General features: G+C 44.9%; 1 protein-coding gene across 1 annotated transcript in view; it reads left to right on the top strand.

Annotated features, from left to right (window-relative positions):
* The window catches only part of DNAH8 (dynein axonemal heavy chain 8), an 8835797-nt gene that overhangs the window by 7417173 nt on the left and 1398785 nt on the right, over positions 1 to 19839 (top strand). Inside the window, exon 73 of the mRNA XM_069608756.1 lies at positions 14115 to 14286. Within this exon, the coding sequence (XP_069464857.1) occupies positions 14115 to 14286 (172 nt within the window). The remainder of the gene's footprint in view (positions 1 to 14114; positions 14287 to 19839) is intronic.

The raw sequence follows: 19839 nt of genomic DNA, 5'->3' as shown, positions 1-19839 counted from the left end.
CAGGAGTGCATGTTCTCGGACCATGTGTCATAGGAGCATGTGTTGTAGCGGCACATGTAGTGTGCGTTGTAAGAGTGTGTGAGAAGTGTTCATTGTAAGAGTGTGTGTGCTTGGAACATGTGTTTTAAGAGCATGTGCCACACGTCCACATTTTATTTGTAGTAGGCACATTTGTAGTAGGTGCGCAGGTCATAGGAACCAGTATTATTGGAGTGTGTGTTGCAGGAGCATATGTTATAATAGTACATTTTGTAGGAGCACATGTCGTAGGAGTGTGTGGCTTTAGAGTGTGCCTTCTAACAGTGTGCGTTGTGTCATAAGTGTGTGGTAGGAGCGTGTGTGTTAGGAGCATGCATTGTAGGAGGGGTTTGTGGATTTCAGCTACGCATTTGATATGGTGAACCGGACTACTCTATGAACAAAATTAGATACTTGTGTAATTCTTCGTGGCTTACTCAACATCTTAAGCTCCCTGTATTCAAATGCCTCTATAAGGGTTAGAATCAATACTAATGGTAGCCTAACTGCTCCTATTAAAACCTCGACTGGGCTGTAGCAGGGCTGCGTCCTAGCACTGCTCCTCTTGTACCTATATCTGGTGGATCGCTCACTCACGCTGACGACTAAAGCAACGTTCTCACCGGAATTGGTTATTACTTAGCCGCCATAAGGATGATTTATACCATTAATCTTCTGCCCAAGATCATGTATGGCTGCATAGCCAGGGGTTGGAAAAAAGGAAAACACCTAAAAAGACCGGAGAATTATTGTATCCGGCCTCCAATGAATTTACCAGCAAAAACCCTGTGGAATTCTCACTCAGCGAACCTAATATATACACTGCTAATACAGACTTAATAATGTAACGGACTGGCTGTTATATGAACTTACAGTCCCAACTGGATTGCCCCTGGAGAGGTCCTTAACTGTAGTCACGATTAACTTGATGCACTTCAACAAAAATGCCACCTGCACTACCACCTGGAAGATGAGCGTGTGGTGGGAAGCGAAATTTGGCCCTGAGTCTACAAGTGAACTATTCAAACAAAGGCTGAAGACCCTTCTACGGGATAATGATTGTGAGCAGACATGGGTTAATCTAGCTACAAAAAGCTCCGACAAATAATTCATAAACGGCCTACCTGCACTGTTAGCTACTGGGCTCTACCTCAATGAGTTTCCAAATGCTCAGTTATGTCTGTAGTATTTAAGAGGGAACTTCAATTTGTTGGAAACCCTGGATAAAATTGGTCCTAGAATAGCCATGCCTAAAACAAAACGGACCTGTAAACGTTTTAGGACCAATGCATTGGAAACAGCTAAACATTTACTATGCTTTTGACATGCAACAGGGGAAAGTAGCCACATGGCTCTGCTGGCAGCAGGGTGACAATATCTCACCTATGAGGAGCCATTATGGCCGAGATATCTGGTGGGAAATAATACTCCTTACATTTACCACATGACACTCCATTAGAGAAGAACAAAAGAGATCTTAGGGACTTTTGCTGTTCAGGAGACGATTGAGAGCACTGATTAAGCACTACATCCACACGGAGGCAAATGAGAAACAAATAGGATAATGCCTGGTAGCTTTTGCCAAAGGGGGATTCAAGGCAACTATGTTTGCAGGGTTTATTTTATAAAAAGTCAAATAATTAGGCTGTATTATAATAAATAAAAAAGAAATTTAAAAAAAACATGTCAAATGAGCACGCCATAGGAACATGTGTTTTAGATGCATGTGTTGTAGGTGCATGTGTCCTAGGTGCACATGAGAGCATGTGTTGTACATCCACCTGTTATATGTAGTAGGCGTTTGTAAAATCAGTCCTGACTTTGATGTTTTTTCAGATGTAAACTGCATATTGTACAAACTGTGAAGTTCCTACTCCTCTTGCTACACATCGTGTGAAAAGTGTACGTTTATCCCATCACCTTAAAGCTGACATCAAAGTCAGCTGTGACTTGCCTTTGATGTGAGTTTTAGGAGATGTTAATTATGTAATGTACCAATTGTTAAACTCATACACTCTGGCCCTCATTACATGGATGGCGGTAAGGGTTTACTGGTACCGGTAAGGGTACCAGTGCCGGTAAACCCTTACCGCCTTACTACGAGGTCTCTTTGTGGGACCCTACCTTAACGGCTGGTTTTACCAGCCGTTAAGGATGGGACCCGCAAAGGGACCTTGGAGGTAATTACGGTACCGCAATTTGCAGTACCGTAATTACCGCCTTTCCCATTCCCATTGAGCCCTATGGGGGCAAAAATGGGAATGGGGAAGTGCCATGGTGAATGGGAAATTACCGCCCCCACACACCTTGGAATAGGGCGGATAATTCCGCCATTCACCATGGTGGACTCGGTAAAATACCGGCGGCAACCATGGCGCTAATAGCGCCATGGTTACCGCCGTCTGTGTAATGAGGCCCTCTGTGTAGAGTCCATACGAAAGTGTTAATGTATTCCTTCACCTTAAAACTCAAATCAAAATCACCTGTGACTTGCCTTTGATGTGAGTTTTTAGGAGATGTTTATTGTGTAATGCATGAACTGTAAAACGCATACACTCTGTGTACAGTTTGTATGAAAAGTGTACATTGTTGTATGAGAAGTGTGCATTTATTCCATCACTTTAAAACTGGCATCAAAGTCATCTCTCACTTGCCTTTGAAGTGAGATTTTAGATGTTAATTGTGTAATATGCAAACAGTTAATTATGTAATGTACGAACATTAGAACTCGTACGCTCTGTGTACACTTCATATCAAGTATGCTCATTCATTCTGTGTATGCATCATACATAGATATTTCTCTGTTTCCCTGCTCTCCCGCCTTCCCAACTGGTTGGTAGCGCCTGCATTTGCAGGCCTGTCGGAAAAAACTGTCTCTAAAAGAAAGCTGCCCCTTTAAGAATTTTAAAATGATGGGACTACATTGCACGTGTACATCCCTCCGTGCGCCAGTCCCTCCCTTCACCCCTCTGCCACCAGTCATCCAGACCCAGTTCCTATTTTTTTTTCCTACTGGGCGGGTCAGAATTGCTGCTCTTTGTGAGGTCCCTTTTTTGGGGCATTACTTTTTGACTGCCCATCCACTTTTTCATTCGGATTGGTGTATATTTCTTTTTTTCTTCAACGTGGTGCCTCCCTCTGACGCATGCCGTATACTATGGAATTCAAGCAATGCATACTTTGTAGGAAGCAGTTCTCGCTGGCTGATCTTCATCATGCCTGCGTCCGATGCCTGGGGATCCATCAGCCAGTGAGTTTGTTTCTCTTCTGTTTTGGAATTCACCCCAGGTCTCTGTGTAGTTGTCTTCTTTCCATGTCACAACTTGGACCAGTACCAAAGGCGAACAAAACACTTTGTAAGTACCATAAAGGAGGCTGGCATCGGTAAGAGGGAGACCGTACCAGCAGGTGGGGTACGTTTTTCAGGACTAGCCCTTGTAACCCAGGTGAAGTCTGCCACCTCAGTTCCAGGATCAGAGGCGTTGCTTGAGGGGGTCTTCGAGGGATATAGCCCCAGATCTTTTGGCTGTAGCCCCGCATAGAAGCTCTGGGCCTACAACCAAAAGGCTAGCTAGCCCCGAGTCACGACAGTCCTGACATTAGCGTAGCCCCAGATCTTTTCCAGACCTAGCAACACCCCTGTCCAGGATCTTCACAGGACCGTTCAGGTGCAAACCCTAGGCACTTACATCTGTGAGTGTCTCTGGGTGGGAAATGATTAGTACATCTTAGTGGGAAAATGTTAATACCTCCAGGTGGGAAAGGATCTGTAAAGGTCTTCTGCATCAGAAATCCACTGTACAGGCAAGATTAGCCATAAAGAGGCAAAAGCATCCAGGGTTGAATTGATACTGACTGGCTCTGCGTTGACTGCCTCGGTACCCAATTCGGCCACCACTGTTGCATCAGATGCTCGGTACCAAAGAAAGGCGAGAAGAAGCAAAAAAGGAGACAAATGTGCCATAGCGGCGGTGGTACTGGAAAGTCAACATTCTCATATTAGCCTCATTTCTGAGTATTTTGATTCATCAAAATACTTCATAGTGCCACCTGAAGAATTGTTTGGCAATACAGTAAGGCCTAAGACTAGACTCCAGAGATTTATCCCCAATTGTCTCCTGAGATTGAGGAGTTTTTGGCAGAACCTTCTCAGTCGAATCCGCAATTAGTTTTGACCAATATACAGGCACCCAGACCTGTTGTGTTCAACATTTACAATCCTACTCAGCAATCATCCTGGATTGATTCTTCTACATCTCCTTTGAGACTAGATGAAATACAAGGGGGAATCATCAGGTATGGCTAAAGATATTACTAAAACAGTTCTGGAGAATATGTTTTCTGTACCGTTTCCTGTAGTCTTAGCCCAACATATTAGGGATAAGATTGGGTCTCCTGAACCTCCTCAAGGAGCGGATCCCAAGGAGCCAACTCTACTTTACCAACTGCATTGTGGCAAAGGCCATTCTGGCCTTAGAGATTATGCCAAAAGACAAACCTGAGACTGCATGGGTTTTTGTGAAACTTCCTTCTCAACAAACCAAGTCTATGTTGCGTATGGAACTGTCTGTCATGGAATAGGCATTAACTAATCAGCTACAGCTATATCCTTGCATCAGAATATTCAAGACAAGATGTTAGACCATCTATTTGATGGTGAAACCTTTTTTGATCCTTCGACCGCAAAGTTCTTCAAAAATGCAACAAAAGCCTCAGTTCCATCTTAGTGAAAAAACTGTATCAAAATGTTAAATCTTTTAAGCGACGTACTCAGGCTAATACATTTCCTCAATTAAAAAAGAGGAGATTCAGGCCAAAGGCAAAGTCAGGGGTCATGCCTTCGTTGTTCTACTTCTCATGATCATAAGAAGTCTGTTTGACTTCCATCTGGGAATGTATGGACCATCTGCTCAAATCTGCATCAAGGAGCATAAATCCCCCGGAGCAGGAATGATTACGAAATGTCTTCCTCAATGGGAGAACATTACACAAGAGGATTGAGTATTGAACATCTTTCGCCAAGGCTACTCTCTGGCCCTTCCTGCTACACCACCATCTTCCCCACTAAAGCTCCAAACATCCTCTCTGGAGCTTCTCAAAGAGATTCAAAAACCTCTCTCTCTGGGATGACAGAACTGCTTCCAGAAAAAGTTTGGGGGTTTTACTTTTTTATAATTCCAAAAAGAAAGGTGGAATTTGTCATATTATAGATCTTTCGGATCTGAAACAATTTCTGCTAGTGGAAAGATTTCACATGGTAACTGTGCCTCAGGTTATACCGGCACTCCAGCACAACCACTGATGGCATCCCTAGATTTTCAAGATGTGTATTTCCACATACCCATTTTGAAGGAACATCATCAATACCTGAGGTTTACCATAGGGAAATTGCATTACCAATAAACATGTCTCCCTTTCAGGCTGAATTCGGCTCCAAGGGTTGTCACCAAAGTCTGGGTTCTGTAACAGCTCATCTTTGGTTGAGGAAGGTTCATCTTTATCCATACTTGGACGAAAGGCTGTAAAAGCGCAATCCTCCAAGGAGGTTTAATCTCGGCTTGTCTATAAATGTGAACAAGTAAAAATTAATCTCATCTCAAAGGATTCAATTAATTAGAGCAGTAAGAGATACTACTTTGAAAAAGGCCTTTCTGCCGTTAGACTCAATCTCAACAATTCAACATGTAATTACCATTTTCATAACACATCAGTCTCTTTCGTCCTGGTGGTACCCAAGGCTTTTGGCGCTGATGGCATCTTGCATCCATCTGGTACCCCAGGCAAGACTTACTTCGAATGAGAACTATTTAATGGCATTTTGCCAGCAACTGGAATCAGCTGTCCGAGTCTCAGAGCATGGAGATTCACATGCTGAATCATTTTCGAGAATCCCTAATTTGGTGGAACAATTCACATATTCTGTTGATCGGGTTTCCTTTTAAACTCCCTCTACATTAATCTGTCTTAACAACAGACTCATCAGAGTATGACGGGCGGGGGCGCACTCATTTGTCAGGACTTGACAGCTCATGGTCATTGGTCAATGCAGGAGCAGACAGACCATATAAACGTTCTGGAGCTGAAAGCTATTTTTTATGTTGTAAAATAATTTCTTAGTTTAGTTCGGGGAAAGATGGTAAGACAATACTACCAAAATGTTTCATGTGAAGAAAATAAGACGGGTATCGCTCTCATCCTCTGTGTATTCTCATGGAAATATTATGGTATTGCGCCAGAGAAAACCATCTTTTTCTAATTCCGTCCCATCTGGAGGGAAAATAGAACGTCTTGGCGGACAAATTAAGCAGGCTAGAATCTGCTCTACACGAATTGAATGAGAGTTAAAAGCATTGATTGTGAGAATTCTATAGTAGAAGTCGGGCCACCCATTGGTGAACCTTTCTGGAATACAGTACAATCCCTATGTCCTCTATTTGCATCGAGTAAGGGACAGGGAGATCACTCTTTGAGAGACGCCCTGTATCTGGACTGGTCGAACAAGACGCTGTATGCATTTCCCCCACTTTCCCTGATGCACAAGATGTTGATGAGGTTCAAAGTAGCTCACAACTCTTCGATGATCCTCATAGGCCCGTTCTTGCCACGCCTAATTTGGTTTGCGGATCTACTGGATCTTGTATTAAGAGAAAATGTAGACCTAGCGGTGACGGAAGATCTTCTGTCTCAACAGAAAGGGCAGGTGCTTCACCCCTCCCGTCATTTACTGACCTTGAAAGCTTAAATCCTGAAGAACTGACTTTTGCTCATTCACATCTGTCTGATCAGAATTTAAAGATCATCTCAGTTTATAGGACAGCATCCACAAGGAAGCAATATCATAGTAAATGTCTGATGTTTTGTCATTGGTCTTTAGATCTCAATTTAACCCTTTCAAATGATCGTTTCTTGCAATTTTGGAAGACAGGCAGCTTTTTAAGTAGCCATTACTTTTGTGTGGAGAGTAGGAGAGCTTCAGGCGTTGTCCTCAAAGGAACCATATCCTATTTTTCATAGAGATAATGTAGCCCTTCGTACTGTGCCCTTTTTATGTAAAGTGGTTTAAGAATTTCATCTAAATCAAGAAATGTTTCTTCCGGTCTTTCATCCTACACCACATTCTGCACCGTCGGAAAAGGCATTATATAATCTGGATGCGTCACAGGTTCTGAAATTTTATTTAGAAAGAACCAAACAATTCTGATAATCAGGCCACATCTTTGTCACTCCTGGAGGCCTCTCTCCTGGTAGTAAAGCTGCAAAAGCTTTAATTGGCAGGTGGGTTGTCTCATGTATTGCAAACGTTTTCTACGTAGGTGGGCTTTCGGCTCTGTAGTTCAGGCCCATTCCACAAGAGCTGAGGCAGAATCAGTATCCCTTGGTAGGCATGTTCCCATTGGAGAAATGTGCATGGCTGATACTTGGGCTACTCATCTAGCTTTTTTAAAGCATTACACTTTGTATGCATCCTCCAGGAAAGAGGCTAAATTTGGCCATGAGGTGCTTTGCAATTTATATGCTTGCATCATGTATATGCTGTCCCCTCCACTCTATCATTGAGGCTTTTTAGTCTGGTCCCAACTAATTGGGAAAGAGGGAGACCAGGACAACAGAGAAATGGAAAAATTACCTTCATTCATTCATTCATTGTGTTATTTGTGGTAGTGCCTTTCACCATAATTATGGTCCCAACGCGCTTTTGGTTGAACGCCCTCGGAGGGACCGGAGTTAAACAAATCTATCAGAATACGATCCTGATAGTCACTCATATCTAAATGAAGTATCTATGGACGATGAATACTATGGACTAAAAGGGAGAATTGAGTTTAGGGAGATAGTTATTTGGGAAGCTACTTTTTGAATTTGTGTAGTTAAAAGTATCCTCATTCTTATGGCAGAGGTTATGTGCAATATTGTTTGTGTTAATTTTGAGTGCAAGATGGTTGGAGTGAGTCTGTGCTTTTTCTGCTAAATTGCGAAGGTGCGAGAGGAGAAATGGGCTAGCTGTACAAACAACAATATCTACTTCCTGAGTTCCATCTATGGAGCAGTGCTACGGTTTACAGGCGATCTGAGTGTTAGATGAATGCATAAAACTCACCCTCTGCAAGTATCGTAGAGTGAGCGATGGCCATCCCTAGTTCCTCCTAGTACGAAAACAAGGTCCCCATTTCATGATTACATGCAGTGCCATCCACAAGGTGCCTGATTGTCCTCCTACGAGATGATCAGTGTGATTTTTCCACGGTGCATTTCAGTGCAATGCATTGTCCACCCTCCAAGCCCATATGATAATCTGATATGCAATACCTTACCCACTGTCAGGATTCGTTCCTGGTGCAATTTGCAAGAGTGACTACATGAGCTGTGCTTGGTGTCCCAAAAGGAAGGTTGGGTGGCAGAGCAAAGTGGTTGAAAGGAAAGAAGAGGCTAGTAGCTGAACGAAGGGCAGGTAGGGGAGTGTTTGGCGGAGTGTCGGGCCAGGGAGACTGCAGAATGAAACGTGTGTTAGAGGCGGGGAGTGGGGCATGGGAATTAGGAAGTCGGGGAGCAGAGCCAGGTTTTGAGGGCTGTCCTAAAGGCCAGGTGATTCTCTGTGAGGTGGAACTCAAGGGATAGGGAGTTCCAGAAAGCGGTCACAAGGACAGAGAAACAGACACCTTCTAATTTTGAGAATTTGTATCAAGGGACTACCAGGAGGTGTAAGGAGCATGATCTGAGGATTCTGCTGGTGCGGTAGCGAGTGAGCTTGTGTTGGACGAATTCTGGCCCTTTCTTGTGAATCGCACGGTGGGTAATTCACATGACTTTGAAGGAGGCTCGTCGGCTGATGGGCAGCAAGTGGAGTGTCCTGAATGCGGGGGGTATGTGTTCTATTGGGGAGAGTGCAAGGTGGAGTTTTCAATCAGTTGAACTTGATATGTAGGCACTCCTACGTAGAAGGAGTTAGAGTAGTCTAGGTGTGAGAGGATGATGGCCATGATTGCGGAAACTCTGGGGATAGGATAGAAGGAAAGATCCACTTGGGGATGCAGAGGTGGAAGGTGCACAATATGGAAACTGCATTAATGTGATGGGAGAGGGATAGGTCTGAGCTAAAAGTGCACCCTAGGTTTTTGGCTCAGGAGGATGCAGTGGGTGCATATCCTAATGAGTGTGGCCAAGGGATAGGTTGGGGAGGGAGAGCTGTTTTGCAGCAGATTAGGATTTTGTTTTTTCCGGCGTTGAGTAGCAGGTTCGTCATCCAGAGGTCAATGTCTGAGAGGCAGTATGCCAGGTCTGGGTGGGGTGAGGAGGGGGTAATCATGAGGATGATCTGAGTGTCGTCAGCATATTTGTAACAGGTGAGATTGTGGGAAAAGATGAGCTTGGGGGGGTGAAAGGTAGAGCTTGAAGGGGAGGGAGGAGAGGGAGGCTCCCTGGGGGACTCTATGGGAGACTCGGCGGTGGGCAGAGGAGAAAGGATGAAGAGAAATTATTTGGGAGCACGCGGAGAGGAAACGGGAGATCCATCTGAGGGCAGAGTCCCTTATGCCTAGGTCAAAGAGTATGTTTGTGAGGATAGAGTGGTTGATCATGTTGAAGGCTTCTGAGAGATCAAGGAGAATAAGAGCAGCACAGCCCTCAAAGTCTGCTGTTGCATGGTGATTCCAGTTCTCTTAGTCCTTGCACTCTCTCCTTCACAACACCCACCCAGCCATCCCCAGTAAAAGCATGTACTTGATCACAACGACCAGCAGGCAAAATCAGAAAAAATGCGTCCCACACTGGGTGTGGGTGGTTGGTGACGTAGGGGTGAAGCGAGGGCCTGACGCGTGGAGGGACACTTACAGAGATGTAGTCCTATCATGTTCAAATTCGTAAAGATACAGCTATCTTTTTTTTAAAACTTTATTTTCGTTTTCAAGGTACAGATACAACAATTACACAACTTTCACGGTAACTGCAACAAGTTATGCAATTTTGTGTTGAGATCATTTTCCTTGGTTAGTTACTCCTACACTCAGAAGCCATGCTTCTGGACAACCTTTTACCTTTTAGAGTCTAACCATCTTCATTTCTTTATTCCCCTCATCCGCCCTCCCTTTCCCACCCATTCTCCATGGTATGGTTCAGTGACTGCTTTCTCCGGGTCTGCGTTGATCCTGGGATATTCCATCTCACGGTATAGATTTATCTTTAGTGGGCTCTTGTTTTCTATCCTGCTCTTCTTGCTCTCAGGCTAAGATTGACTTAACCAATGTTGGTCTGAAGTGTTGGGCTTCCCTGTCTTTAACAAACTCCTTGAATGGTTCTAATATCGACAGGAATTTCGACATAAAACTCGTGTTCATAGTGCATGTAGCATACCCAGGAGAATGTTAGTTGCTCTTTGCTCGATTCCCGCCCACCCTTTCAGAACCTCTCTTCCCATCTATTTCATCATAGGTGCAACTTGTGCCGCCAATACATATCTGCCGATATCGGGGACCCCAGGCCTCCCAAGATGCGTGGTCTTGTCAATATGTGTTTCTGTATCCTGGGCTTTTTCCCGTGCCACACAAAGGATATTATTTGCTTTTGTAGTGCCTTGATCACCTTAGGGGGGGATCTCTATTGGAAGGGAGCTCTCCACGTAATAAAGGAAGGGTAGTAATGTAATTTTCATTGCGACAATACATGCAAACCAGGGCAGTTCTTGTGCGTCCCAGTTGCGCAAGTCTTCCTTCAGCTGTTTCCAAAGGGGGGTTATATTTGCATTGTAGAGGATCTTGTAGTCTTCAGTAAGGTGTATCCCCAGATATTATTTGGTTTCCGGTTCCCAGATTAAGGGGTATCTTTCTTTCAGTAGTGTAATCTGCCTTGCGTCTTCTGTGATGTTCAGTGCCTTGGATTTAGTGAAGTTTATCTTGAAGCCTGATAATCTTGCCAAAGGCCTGTAACGTTCCCATCACTTTGGGGAGAGATCTTTTAGGCAACACTTTCATAAGCCTATTTGCCAGGATTTTGGCGTATAGTTTGGTATTTCTATTCAGTAGTGAGATCGGGCAGTAGCTACCGCAATCCGTGGGGTCCTTGCCTGGCTTAAGTATTAAGATCGTGATTGATCTCCCCATATCTGGTGTGACCGTACCCTGCTCCCTGATTTAATTAAAGAGTTTGGTCAATGGTCCCAACAATTATTCCGGAACGTCTTATAATAGCCGTTCCCTAGCCCATCCGGTCCCGGGGCCTTATTTGGGGGTAGATGCGTTATGGCATCGTTTATTTCTCGGGCTGTTATTGGGGCTTGTAATACCTTAATATGTGAATACCTAAAAAATGAATGTTTTCAGTGCAGCAATTTCAGATGAAATCTAGGCGCCTGAAAACTATTGTAAACATTGAAGCAGCCAGTTTTGTGATGTTTGGGCCAAAAAAATGATTTTTCCTTTGTTAAAACCCCATGTTAGAAGCTGTTCAAAACGCTATCAAAGGAAACCTTTTTTAAAATAGGAAGCCACTAATTTGCAATTCTGCTGGCCACAGCAACAGCATAAGGGTGATTCCCTAGGACCTCCACCCCATCTCAAGTCTTGTGTGCAGTATTTCCCAAGGCTGTCGGGAACAGTCACTTTGGTCCACCAACATACCTTTGAGAATTCTTGTTTGTGGGCCAACGTGTGCTGCATATTTTAATAAATGAAGGACAACTACCAGGGGGTAAAAGTGCACAACGTAGTTTGTGAAAGAGTCAGTGAGGCTGCCCCATACTGAAGTTGTGGAGCCCCTGGTCCAAACAGCAACATGGGAAAATGCACCTATCGTGAAGCACAAAAACGGTGCAGCAGCCGTGCCATCCTAGGTTTTGGGCAGGATTGGAGATGACAAGATCGCCTGAGTTCAAGCTGTCAAATGAGTCAAACCACCGTTTTGTGCCTTTGGTGTGTGGAGCCATGCCCTGCTCCATAAAATATGTGAATGCGCATGAGGATTGGATCTGCATGAAATGACCGAGTTTAAAAGTCCAACCACCAAAAGACAGATTTTTTTTCCCAATTTGTTTGCATATATATATATATATATATATGTGGAGGGTGACCTCCCAGTTCCCCCCCACCTTACGCCTATACATTTTATATTACCTTTACCCCACACACACATATATCTATGTGAACAAATGGGGGTCGGACATTTGGTACTCCAACCTTTTATCTTCGGTCATTTTGGCCTAACCCGAGGAATTGGTAGTCCAATTGGGGTCCAGCTCTAGAATGCCACTCTTCTAACACAAATTCTATGCCCACAAACCCAATCTGACGATGACCAAACCCAATCTGATGATGATTAGGACAGCAGTTTAAGAGTTAGAATTTGGAAAACAAAGACAGAGAGCTGAGAGGAGTAGAAGATGGAGGAAGAGGCCAGGGAGGATGGGGTTCAAGAGAGGGTGAGAGACAAGAAGGAAGAGAGAGGCAGTGAGTATGAAGAATTTCAAGAGTGCTAAGTGGAGAGGAAGGTGAAGGCATCAAGAGCAAGAGAGATAGAAGGGAGAGGAAGAAAACATTAAGAGAGACGTAGGGGAGAGGAGGTGAAGGAACTTCCAGAGAGAGAGAGAGGAAAGGAGGAGTAAGAATACAAGAGGGAGAACGGGGAGGGGAGAACGCCTGAAGGAGAGAGAAGAAAGAGGAGAAGAAATGCCAAGAGAGAAAAAAGGAGCAGGGAAAGGACAGAGCTGTGAGAGGGACATAAATAAGACATGACAAGGAAATACAACTGAAGGGGGAAGGAGAGAGTCATAAGGAAGAGCAAAAGGACGTGGAGCTATATGGGCAGTGAAAAGTGGGTAGGAAACTGGGCAAGAATGGTGCACCAGGAGTGGTGGAGCCAGTTTACGTGGAAGTGCCAGAGACAAGTAGCATACAGAGATTATCATGGGAACTTCTAGTTTAGCCCTACGACCAAGGAATGGGCAACCTTATGCGTTGACAACAGTGGATGTAAAAGTAAAATGGGATTCAATTGATACTAAATAGACTGATTCCTGACCCCGGTTTGATGATCTAAGGGTGGCCGGATGGTGTTGCTCTCTAGCAGAGCCCAGGATCATCAAACATGACTACCTGATGCCTCCTGCAGCAGCCATGAAAGACCTGGATCCTGAATTAACCGCTCAGGAACACTGTGCCATCCCAGAGAGACTGAGTAATTGTTTTGAAACATTCAGGGCAAGGGGCTGGACCTAGAGAGAGGGACAGAGGGACAAATACAAGATGACAGTCTAATCCTAAAGGAAATATAGAACCAGGTAGATGCATTATCACATGTTTTGTTCTAAGCCTGTCGACTGTTTGTATTAGCAATGTCTCTTGCTGTGATCATAGATCTCAGAATGGTAACCTAGTGCATACTGGTGGAGATGGGAGGTCTCATCACCATGCAAGGTTCTCTACGGGGTGCGTAGAGGAGAACAGACAACATGCTGCATCAAATATTCAAGGAGTTTCCATGCAGGCACACCTGTATAATGATGCAGTAGACCCTTCCCCTGTCTCTGGGTGGGAATCCAGAGAGAGATGGTGCTAATACGGAACAATGTTCCTGGTCAGCTTGGCAGATGTAGTTTCTGGCAGTGTTATTATCAGGGAAAATAGCTACTAATAGGGGTATTGCATGCATTGTACCCACCTGTGTTGGTGTCCCTTTGTGCATCTTTGTTTCTGATTGGTGTGCGTTGTATGCATCTCTCTGAAATGCGTGGTAGTGTCCAGCTGTTTTTAGCTTTGCCACCATTACTCTCTGATTGCTGAATTTTGCATTTATATGTTGTGTTCAACATGTGCCCCTCCATCCCAGCAACTCAACCGTATCCCAAATATGCGCTGCTGCATGTCTGAGCTTGTGTCTAGTTTGTTTAATTGTGTGAACGATGCAAGAGTCCTGTGCTGCCTATAGCTCGCTAATACTGGTGACGAAGCTGTTGACACGAGGGGCCCATGTGGGTATATGACAGCAGCCTAAGCTGCAGCGAGTGGTGGGAAGTAAATGCATTGTATTGATCGTTGAGTGACACTTCACTCAGAGACCTGCCTCAAGAGAATGTGTGGGACTTCACTACTTTTATGTTTGCTTTGTTTCAGACTTGTTGGCGATGTGTTGTTATGCACAGGGTTCCTTTCCTATTGTGGTCCCTTTAATCAGCAATTTAGAAATATTTTGCTCAAAGACATATGGGAAACAGAAATTAAACGGAGAAAAATTCCACTCAGTGAAAACCTGAACTTGATTTCCATGTTAGTGGACCAACCAACGGTAAGCCTAAAGTTGTTGTTAAACCCTTTTTATTTTTTTGTATGCCTGTATTTGTGTTGAAATTTGCGAACCACAACATATCGCAAAACTATGAAGGCATGCAGCAAGCAAAAATGAGTACATAAGAGGATGAACGTGTTCAAATTCAAAGGATTGCGCTCCTTTTTAAATCCAATAAAGCACTGAAAATTTTAAAAAAGAAATTGTGATATTTCAAATTGATTGTATCCTCCCATGTATTCCTCATCTTAGATATTCGTATCGTCAGCTTTGCTGCTTCGGAGAAAAATAATTCACACCACGGGGGCGCTGTGCTCGATGGCCATGGCGTCGATGTCCCTCGAAGGCTGCCGTCGAGCATTGACGTCGTCCGCAGTATAAAGAGCTTGAGCTGCACCCGTTGGCTTCCGTTCCGTTTTTCCGAAAACTTTCGCTTTGTGTGTATGAAAACGGCGCTTCACTCTTTCGAAATGTTGTCATGTTCCAATCCTTCTACCCCTAAACAGCCTTTAAAAAGTGATAGAATTGTGGGAAGAAGATGTCTGTAACTGATCCCCATTGAATCTGCCTCTGGTGCCTAGGTCCCGACCATCGAGTGGACGACTGCGGTTCCTGTCAAGCTATGACAGTTAAAGGTCACAAGGAACAAAGAGGTAAATTGGCGGTCGGGGAGGAATCTTCGAAGGGCTCTCTGGAAAAAAAGTAAAGGCTCCATGGAGTCTGGAGGAAGGTCCCGACGTAAGTCGAAAAAATCTAGATCGAGGACTCGGTCAAGAAAATCTTCCTGTTCTTCAAAAAAACAAAGAAAAGACTGCACCAATCTCCCTCTTCTTTGACTTCTTCCTCATATTCTGATGCACGGGTTATCACTTGCCCTTCCAAACATGATTCCCCTAGAAAATGGGAGGCTTTTAGAGCTTTGATGATGTGAATCTTTGAGAATGCGGCCCGACCCCCTTGAAGAAATCGTGTGAAGACCATGCCCTAGCTCATTCTAGAAATGACAGGAAGGTCAGAGACTAGACGCTCTAAATCCGGCGAGAAATGGTCGAGGATGTTGTCAAGAGAAACCTCTCTGATACCTGATAAAAAGAGCAAAACGGGCCTAAAATGAAGGCGACACCAGACAAAATGGTGCCAGGTCTGTCTTCGAAACCTATGTCGAAGGTTTCCTCAACACTTTTGTCAAAGGTTTCCTCGACACCTGTGTCGATTGCTCCGTCAACACCTTCCTCCACGGCCCCTCTATCAAAGGCACCTTGGACACCGTTGAAGGCGGTGTCAACATCATCGATGCCATTGACACCTTTGTCGAGGAAAACTCTGATTATGGCACCTTTATCGACACCATTGACGAAGCCAAAGTCGATGCCTTCACAAACCACGGATAAGACATATACCCATGTACCAAGGAAGGACTTTTTCAAGTCCATGGCCTCTATTTATGAGGAAGAACAATCCTCAGAGGAGGAGACTTCCCCTTTTGGGGTTTCATATGGTACCAAGGATGTTCCGGAAGAACCAGTTGACCCTCAGTCAAAAATATCTGACCTCTATGACAGCTAGTGGCATAGACACGTCCCCTGAATTGGAATTCGACAGACCTGACCCAGCTGATCATGCTGACTCAGCTTACAGAAATATCATGAATAGGGTGGTGGAATTCATGGAATCGAACAGAAATTCGCCCTATTCTTCCTCCCCATACAGCACTTCAGAGGAAGGTTATTGCCGCATGGGAAACCCCAGAATCTGGACCGGCGGTCAACATGAATTTTGCACAGAAATATAAACCCTCATCCTCTGACCCTGAATATTTAACGAAGCATCACACACTGGAAAGCCTAGTAGTCCAGGCAGCTACGTCCACCAGACAATCTGCATACCCTTCTATTCCCCCAGATAGGGACGATAAGAAAATTGAAACCTGGTCTCACAAAAATTTTTCTTCAAGCAGTATGGCTCTAAAGTCAACAAATGTGGCTTGCACCCTTGCAAGATTCACATACACCCTGTGGGATTGTATTACTGGGATGGCACATTCCTAAGGGCAATGAACGTGATGGATTCCTGTCGATTGTTAAAGATGGGAAGGAGGCCATGGGGGAATGTCTCCGGTCAGGGTTGGACACTGCTGACAGCATCAGCAGTTCCATGGCTTCTAGCACAATGCTGCGCAGGTTTGCGTGGCTAAGGCAATCGACCTTTGCACCGGACGTGCAGGCCAGACTACTCAATATGCCATTTGATGGCTTCAGATTGTTCGGCAGCAAGGCGGATGAAAGTTTGGAGAAGCTGCAGACCTCAAAGGTGGCAGCTAAATCACTTAGCGCCACTATACGACAACCTTAGCAACACTCCTACTCAGGCTCATCTTCCTGGAGGTGTCGTCCTTTTCATTTTTATTCCTCATTTGGAAGAGGAAGAGGACAGGATAGTCAAAGAGGACAGCAAAGAAAATGTGCTTGTGGTGGAAGAGGAAAGAGTGCTAGTTCAGCCCCAGCTGCAGCAACTGTCCCCTCAGCCGTTACTGCAGCCGCCTCAAAGCCACTTTGAGGCCTTGACCCACAAGACCACGGTGGGAGGCAGGATCTCTCAGCATCTGAACGAATGGCGGGGCCTTACTTGAGATGCTTGGGCAGTGGAAACAGTAGCTCAAGGTTACTACCTTCCTTTTCTAAAAAGGCCTCAATATCGTCCACTGGGAACCAGCTCTGCGAAAATGTCCGGCTCCATTCCTGTTGCAGGAAATGTTAACCCTGCTAGAGAAAGGTGCAATAGAACATGTACCTGTAGTGGAGAGGAACAAGGGTTGGTACTCCCCTTAGTTTCTCATCCTAAAGACGGATGGAGGATTGAGACCCATTTTGAACTTAAGAAACTTGAACAAGTTACTCAGGAAGGACAAGTTCAAGATGGTAACCCTTTCTCAGATTCTTCAGGCTCTGCAACTCCAAGACTGGTTGGTATCATTGGACCTTCAGGATGCTTACTTTCATGTGCCAATCCATCTCAAGCACAGGAAGTACCTGAGGTTCACGGTTGGCAGAACTCACTATCAGTTTTGAGTTCTGCCATTCGGGCTGACCTCTGCCCCGAGGGGTTTCACCAAGCTGATTGCTGTCTCAGGAGAGGGGGGATTCATGTCTACCCTTACCTGGACGACTGGTTGATCGGGGTGTCCCGAAAAGTCCTAGGATCATTTGACCATGACCTGCCACTTCTTACACAGACTGGGCTTCTCCCTCAATTACAAGAAGTCACAAATGTTACCATTCCAGAAGCTCCAATTCATTGGAGCAGTCCTGGATACTTCCTCGGGGGAAAACGTCCATCCCGAGGTGAGAGCTCAACAAAATTTGCAGATGGTAACAAAGTTCCAGAATGCCCAGCATCTGCTGGCATTCAATTTTCTGAGGTTGCTTGGCCTCATGACATCCTGCATTTTTCTGGTGCCAGAGGCCAGATTGAGAATGAGATCCCTTCAATGAGCCATCAGGGAATATGTCAGATCTTCTGCAAGTTCTGGCCAGAGTGGCTTAAGATCTTCTATGGTGGGCTTACATGGACAGTATTCTCATGGGAGAATCTTTTTGGCAACCATGGCCGGAGATAACTGTAGTGATAGACGCCTCAATCACGGGGTGGGGAGCTCACACCAACGATCTGACAATAACCGGTCGTTGGTCTCCATCGGAATCCAAACTACAAATCAACCTCAACCTTTTGGAGCTGAGGGCAATCCTGCTAGCGCTCAAAGCCTTTCTGCCCTCTGTATGGGGAAAGAATGTCCTGATAATGACGGACAACACAGTCGCCATGTACTACCTCAACAAGAGAGGAGCTGTAGGGTAACTACCACTGTGCATAGAGGCAATGCAGCTCTGGTTCTGGGCAATACAAGAAGGAATCTCTCTGACGGCAGTTCACCTAGCCAGAAAGAAGAACACGGCGGCGGATGCTCTGAGCAGGCAGAGCACAGTCTCCCCCAAGTGGAAAATAGCTCAGGAAGTACTCCAAGAGATCCTTGCCCTTTTGGTACCCCTCAGGCGGATCTGTTTGCGACCAGTGTCAACCGGAGGTGTGATCAGTACTGCTCAAGGGAATTTACTAAGAGGAGCTCTAGGAGAGGCGTTCATGGTGGACTGGGAATTTCCACTTCTGTATGTGTTTCCTCCAGTCCCTGTGATTCCACACATAATTAAGAGGTTGAGAAAGTTCAGGAAAACCATGATCCTAATCGTCCCGGATTGGGCCAGGAGAAAGTGGTACCCGGACCTTCTGGACATGTCAATCTGCCCTCCAATACATCTTCCACAAAGAGAGGATCTTCTCTCGCAAGAGGAAGGTCGGGTTCTCCATCCAGAGGTCAAGACACTCGGCATTCATGCATGGTTTCTGAGAGGTTGAGATATAAGGATTGGAACCTCTCGGATGACGTAATGGAGATTTTGTTTTCCGCCAGAAAGCCAGCAACGAAATTCTTGTACCGGTGTCATTGGAACAAGTTCAGTAACTGGTGCAAGGATAGAAATGTGGATACATTCCTATGTGGTACTCCTATGGTACTCTCTTTCCTATTACTCTTAGCCAATCTGGGGCTCCAGATTGGCACAATAAAATGATTTCTAGCAGCACTTTCTATTTTTAAGTGCTCCTCGGAAGAGGTGTCTTACTTCAAAATTCCATCGATTGTGCAGTTTTTAAAAGGTCTCACTAATGTGCACCCTCCAGTCCCTTTTCAAGTACCTGTTTGGGATCTAAATCTAGTACTAAAATTCCTTAAATGCATTCCTTTTGAACCTTTGCATTCTTGTCCACTAAAGCTTCTCACTTTAAAGACAATCATACTAGTGGCTATTCAATCAGCCCGCTGGGTGAGTGAGTTACAGGCTCTCTCTTGTAAGCCTTCTCACACCATCTTCCATAAAGACAGTTATACTTAAAGTTAAACCTTCTATTGTTCCAAAAATAGTCTGACTTTCACCTGTCTCAGAAGATCACATTGCTTTCTTACCCCCTTCCTCCCCCCATGCAAGTAAGGAGGAGGAGAGGCTCCATGGGCTGGACCTAAAAAGGGCTCTCAGCTTTTATATTTCTAGACTGTCAAAGTTTCTGCAAAGTGACCAGTTTTTTATTGGATATACCGGCCACAAATTGGTAAAACCATCAACAAAACAGACTTTATCCAGATGGATAATCTTAGCGATTACAGAATGTTACAGGCTGGCGGGTAAAGAGGGGCTAAAGGCTCACTCCACTAGGGGCATGGCGACTTCCACGGCTCTTCAGAGGGGTGTCCCAGTGCAAGAAATGTGTACAGCAGCCACCTGGTCTTCAATGCACACTTTTGTTAAACACTATTGCTTAGATTCGACCTCTTCCCAAGGAGGTATTTTTGCTTAGGCCGTTCTATATATACGGTCCATGGGCCTCATTTCGACTTTGAAGGCAGCCAGGGTGCTATTAGCGCCATGGCTTCATTCAAAATCGTGTCCGGGTCCGATCTGGTTGAGTGGGGACTTACTGGGACATTCCGCCCGAGGCGGACCC

This window comes from Ambystoma mexicanum, chromosome 4q (genome assembly GCF_040938575.1).
Source record: "Ambystoma mexicanum isolate Mex_15411 chromosome 4q, UKY_AmexF1_1, whole genome shotgun sequence".
Lineage (NCBI taxonomy): Eukaryota > Metazoa > Chordata > Amphibia > Caudata > Ambystomatidae > Ambystoma > Ambystoma mexicanum.
Note: the sequence above shows the minus strand (reverse complement) of the source record. Positions and strands in the feature narration are given on the sequence as shown.